Source organism: Mizuhopecten yessoensis, unplaced genomic scaffold, assembly GCF_002113885.1.
Source record: "Mizuhopecten yessoensis strain PY_sf001 unplaced genomic scaffold, ASM211388v2 scaffold1883, whole genome shotgun sequence".
Taxonomy (NCBI): domain Eukaryota; kingdom Metazoa; phylum Mollusca; class Bivalvia; order Pectinida; family Pectinidae; genus Mizuhopecten; species Mizuhopecten yessoensis.
In genome coordinates, this window is record NW_018404269.1 from 801,581 (window position 1) to 806,949 (window position 5,369).

General features: G+C 37.4%; 1 protein-coding gene across 3 annotated transcripts in view; it reads right to left on the reverse strand.

Moving 5' to 3' along the window:
- Positions 1–202: 202 nt before the first annotated feature.
- LOC110442160 (ubiquinone biosynthesis protein COQ4 homolog, mitochondrial-like) overlaps positions 203–5,369 on the reverse strand; it is a 6,749-nt gene continuing 1,582 nt past the window's right edge. For all 3 annotated transcript variants that reach the window (XM_021485650.1, XM_021485633.1, XM_021485642.1), the window contains exons 2-6: positions 4,390–4,539; positions 3,986–4,082; positions 2,597–2,699; positions 2,063–2,286; positions 203–814 (exon numbers count right to left, since the gene is read on the reverse strand). In XM_021485650.1, the coding sequence (XP_021341325.1) occupies positions 655–814; positions 2,063–2,286; positions 2,597–2,699; positions 3,986–4,082; positions 4,390–4,417 (612 nt within the window). In that variant the 5' untranslated portion in view covers positions 4,418–4,539 and the 3' untranslated portion in view covers positions 203–654. The remainder of the gene's footprint in view (positions 815–2,062; positions 2,287–2,596; positions 2,700–3,985; positions 4,083–4,389; positions 4,540–5,369) is intronic.

Genomic DNA, 5,369 nt, shown 5'->3' on the forward strand with positions numbered 1-5,369 from the left:
ATCATCAAAAAGTGTATGGCAAACACTTGATTTTATATGAATTTCCATTTCCTGAGATTTATGAAACACTCCTAAATCTCGTACGTACAACCACGATACCTATCGTGCACACACTATTATCACAGATTTCAATCGTGCACACACTGCACATTTTGTAACGTTGTTTGATCCCACAGCTGTATCTATAAGGGAAACATCAAGGTACTGGTAAATAAAGATGATTTTATTTAAAACTTAACACATACATGTCTTAAGTTGATAGAGAACAATACATTTTATAAGGTCTCAAATTTCACCACATGTGTTCAAATTGTATACACGTATGGCACCATGCTTGTTTTCAGTCCTGCTATTCTACAGGAATGAGATCAATGTTATTATTATGAGGTGTCGTGCACATTTCTCAATTCTGATTGGCTGATGGGTATAATAAGATTTTGTAACCTGATAATATTTGATAACTGAAGTTTATTACTTCTGACTGCTGTAAAAGGTGGCACACTGAGTCCTTATACTTGCTAACAAATGAATTTAAATCTGTTTTTTTACAGTAAATTGACACTTCACTAAAGTGATAACAACTTCAGTCCACAAAACATTAAGAACATTTAGAATAAATTAAAAGATGAAAAGTCATATAGATGAGGACAAATGTTATTTGAGGACTGGGGGTGGCTCTATGTTGAGCTCCGTCCTGAGCTGATCTAGATCTTTCTCCCATTCCTTCTCCCAGTATACAGCCATTAGGAACTTGGCATCCCTTCCTGTCCGTATGGCCCAGGAAAGATACATTTCCAAATATTTCTTCTGGTGTCTGCAAAACATTCAAAACCCATTTTGAATCATGATGCATTAAAACATAGCCACACTCTGGTAATACATAATTTTGGTTTTCTGACAAAGGATACACATGTAATGCTAACGAGATGCAAAAACTCATGAACAATTATTGATGGATCTGATATGCTACATTGTTACATTACACACTTACAACACACGTTGACTTATTGCTTTATTATCTTTATTGTTGTGGCCGCGACAGTCAGGGCCATACCTTGAGTAGGCCCTCTTTGTAAGATCTCTCTTAAATTAAACAAATGTCCTTTTAACACAGTTCTAGAACACGAAAGCAAATCTACTTGCATACAGCTTCTATAGAGTTACAATATCAAACACATAGCTCTAAAGTAAACCAATTGCTGTGCCCAGGCCTTCCCTGGCCTATCTCCTGAGGCTCGCATTTCGAACCTCGAATCCCCGTCTTTTGGCTCTATCTATTATCAATCTATACAAAATTCATTATTCATGAGTAGGTCACACCTATTGTACATAAGTAATGAGGCACATGCAGCAATTTAATCTTACTTCTAATCTAACTTCTAAGCTGACTTTCCCCTTCCAAAACAACAATACTAGATGTACCATATGGCAATGACGGTTACCCTGTCTGTTTTGGTGAGTTCTCACTCATGTTTCTATCTCTATGTCATGATTGACTGACCTCGTCGCCACTAGGTGGATAGCCCTATGGCACTATCTACAATTCCACAATCCTTTGTCAATCAATGCACTGTGTTACCTAAATCGAAAGATTTGACCTTAAATGTACTAAATCGAAAGATTTGACCTCAAATGTACTTTTGACCAAAGTGCTGCTCTCTATTAATAACCACTACTATCTTACAAGTTATATGATGGTTCCACTCTTGATCATTAATTACAAATGTACCTAATTGACAGCCCATTTTGTTACAACATTTATGTACGCTGACAGTTTGTTTCAAATAAATGCTGTTGAATAAAAGGTCCTCAAACCATCACAATTTTAGTCATTTTGCCATTAAATATATTAAACACCATAAATCTTTTTTCTTTCATGGGACTGTATACCGGTACCTCTTATAACAGCAAAGCTTACAATGAGCAAAGATCGGAAAACAAACACCTTACAGTAAAAGATAAACACCTGAACCCCCCTCCTCCTCCTCCCAAAAAAAACCCTAAAAACAAATCAATTGTACCTAGAGATGGATCAAACACACAATACAGAACAATTGCTTACACAGGGCCAAGACGAAGGGGACCAAACACTGCCCCCAAGGCACACATAGGCAGTCCAGTCTGGAAGGCCTCCACCCACTTTACTGCAACCTCTCCTAGCATGTTAGGCTTCATGCCCAGCACAGCGTGGTACAGGTCGTGGGTTTGGCGGTAGCGCAGCATCACATACTTTAGGTCAGGGTCGTCAACAAATTGAATAGGCAGGCGAGAATCTGGGGAAAAGCCCTAACATAAAAATAAACAAACAATTGAATTTGTAAACAAAACTAACATGCAGAACAATGTTGGACCACCCTCTGCTATGGAGCATTCACTTTGACTCAATGTATAACAAGTGAGTTTGAATCCTCCAGTTAACGTATTTTTAAACTGAAAGTAAGCCAACACTTTCACATTTAACACAATAAAACTTTTAACACATTCAACTAATGCTATATTGTGTAAAACCATCAAACTAAACGTATCACCATATAAACTTCACTTGGCACACTAAATTATCAACACATAGTAACAATGTACTATATAATTCTCTTACATTTTTGCATAGGAATTTCCAGTACTCTTTTCCAAATGTGCCCTCAGGAAGACTGCCCAGGTATTCTATAGACACTGTATTTGTGTTGATGACAGGCTGTTCCCTAGAAAAACGTACATAACGGTACATCATACAGAAACTGTAATTATCATAAAGCAAAATACAAAATAAAGACTGTAAATACTTAAGTCACATATTCATTTTACGATATATATAGCTTTAACTTGATTTGTGAACATGTCCACTGATTGTTATTATCCCCTCACAATGAAAGTTTGATAGGATTCCGCCTGTATGTACGTACGTAACATGTTAACATTCTTTGACATCGCTCTAGTGACTTCATTCTTCAACGGAATTTCATGAAACTTGTTACCAGTGTTTGGTATGACAATACCTGAAACAAATTTGCATTTCCGGTTTCTACGTTGAAGGTCAAGGTCACTGCTACTATTTTTAGAAAAACTTTTGTCATCGCTCTAGCGACGTTTATTCCGCAACGGAATTTCACGAAACTTCATACAAGTGTTTTGTACGGAAATGCCTTGAACAAGTTTGCGTTTCAGGTTTCTACATTGAAGGTCAAGGTCACTGTGACCGATTTGGAAAAAAACTTTATTATCACTCTAGCAACTTCATTACAGAACAGAATTCCATGAATCTTCATACAAGTATTTGTACGGCAAATTGCCTTGAACAAGTTTGCGTTTCAGGTTTCTATGTTATAGGTCAAGGTCACTATTACTTATTTTAGAAAAAAAACTTTGACATCGCTCTACCGACCTGATTCCTCAACAGAATTTCATGAAATTTGATACCAGTGGTTGGTATGACAATACCTTGAAAATTTTTGCTTTTCAGGGTACTACATTCAGGTCAAGGTCACTGTTGCTATTTTTAGAAAAACTTTGCTATCGCTCTGGCGACTTCATTTCCTCTTACATATGTCACAATGTGTGAATGCGAGGGGATTTGTATCACTTGTGATGCTTTGTTGTTTCTTGTGATGCCTCGTTACCATTAAGATAAGATTTATTACACAAGCCTATTAACAACAAAGCGACATGTCGTCCTTCACATCACAATACAGATCATGTACAATATATACATGTAGCTGGTTATTTTCGTGGCAATGATATTTTCACTATTTTGACTGCAAAAGTTTGATCTGTGCAGTTATATGACATGCTAAAAGTGACTTTGAATATAAACTGCAATGCAGTCTATTATTACTGCTATACTTGTAAGTTCATGCTTAGCATTATACATTATTATAAACCTGCTCCCAAAAGATCCACCTCCAGGTCCATACTTGTTGTAACCAGTTTTTTTTATAAACGGTGTCCCATTATTTGTACTAATATACAGTATATATTAGTGCAAACCTACTTTAAGATGAGGCTCCCCACAGGGTCTTCCTCCATCTTCTCCTTCATCTTCCTAATGGCCCATGCGCCACTCACCTCACCAAGTGTGGCTACCATGTCTGAAAGCAAATTTATATCACAATAAAAGTATATATGCAACTTACATTTTTGTTGAACTGTCAAACTGTTGTACTAGACTGCGATATAGACACCATATACATGGTACTTAACAGAAGTGTGAAAATGAATTAAAGCCCAAATACAAAAATCATGGTCAGTGTGTAGATTATGATTTGCTTTGCTGAGCAGTTTTCATGTGAAGAGTGCTACTGAACAGATTTGTTCAGAGCTCGACAAAGATTTGTATATTTAAAACTGATATTATGCAGTAATCTATAAGGATTCTCGAGGATAAACGAAACTGACCATCACGTGCAGGGTTGTATAAACACATGGCAGCGGAACCCACAGTGAGGAGAACCTTTTGGAAGCTTGTAGTTTGGATATGTTCTGGATACAACTGCTCGCTTTCAACATCTTCAGGATGCAGTCCATCTGACTCTTCTAGGTCTATCCCTGTGTCACATAAAACATGTCATATTAATTATTTGCTCTGGTACAACAAGCTAAATGTCAAGCTACATGTAATATTGAATAGTCCTTGAAATACTATACTATTGTAACAGGAGCAAAAAAATGCATGCAACACTGGGGTTCAAACCTGGGACCCTCCAAACTCTTAGACAGACGCTCTAACCAATTGAGCTACCTGGTCGCCGATGATCGACCCAGTCTAGTTCCACTACATTCCCAGGTCCAGATATCTCCTTGTCAAGCATTAAACTTGCACTTGAAACAAGGGTTGGTGATCACAGGCACCAAATGTACAGTGTAACAGGAGTGGGAAAATGCATGGCAACACCCTCCAAACTCTAGATGAAGGCTCTACCAATTGAGCTACCTGGTCGCTGACAATCGAGCCAGTCTAGTTCTGCTACACTAATAAAGACTTTTTTTGAGATCCTTTTACATTATAAAGAGAGTTGTAAGTTACTGTTACTGTACGTGCTAGCTGCAATAGTAGAGTGGGTTCTGACGACGAGCCATTTCATATTGCGTCAGAGCCGGTATTAATATTAGTTCTAGTTATGTGCCACTTTATGATCTTAAGCGAACATTGGTTTCTGGGTTTTTTATTGGTTTATAATAACTAGGATTAAATGGAACTTTGACTTTGCCAAAAAGGAAAAAGGAAAACTTAGTATAGAGCTCAATCGAAGGTAACTACCTCGAAAAATGATGAAACATGAACTCAAATTTTTAAATTGAATTTGATCTGTATCTGTATGGTATACGGCGCAGATGATCCATATAAACTGGCGAGATGCACCGGGGGGGGGGGGGGG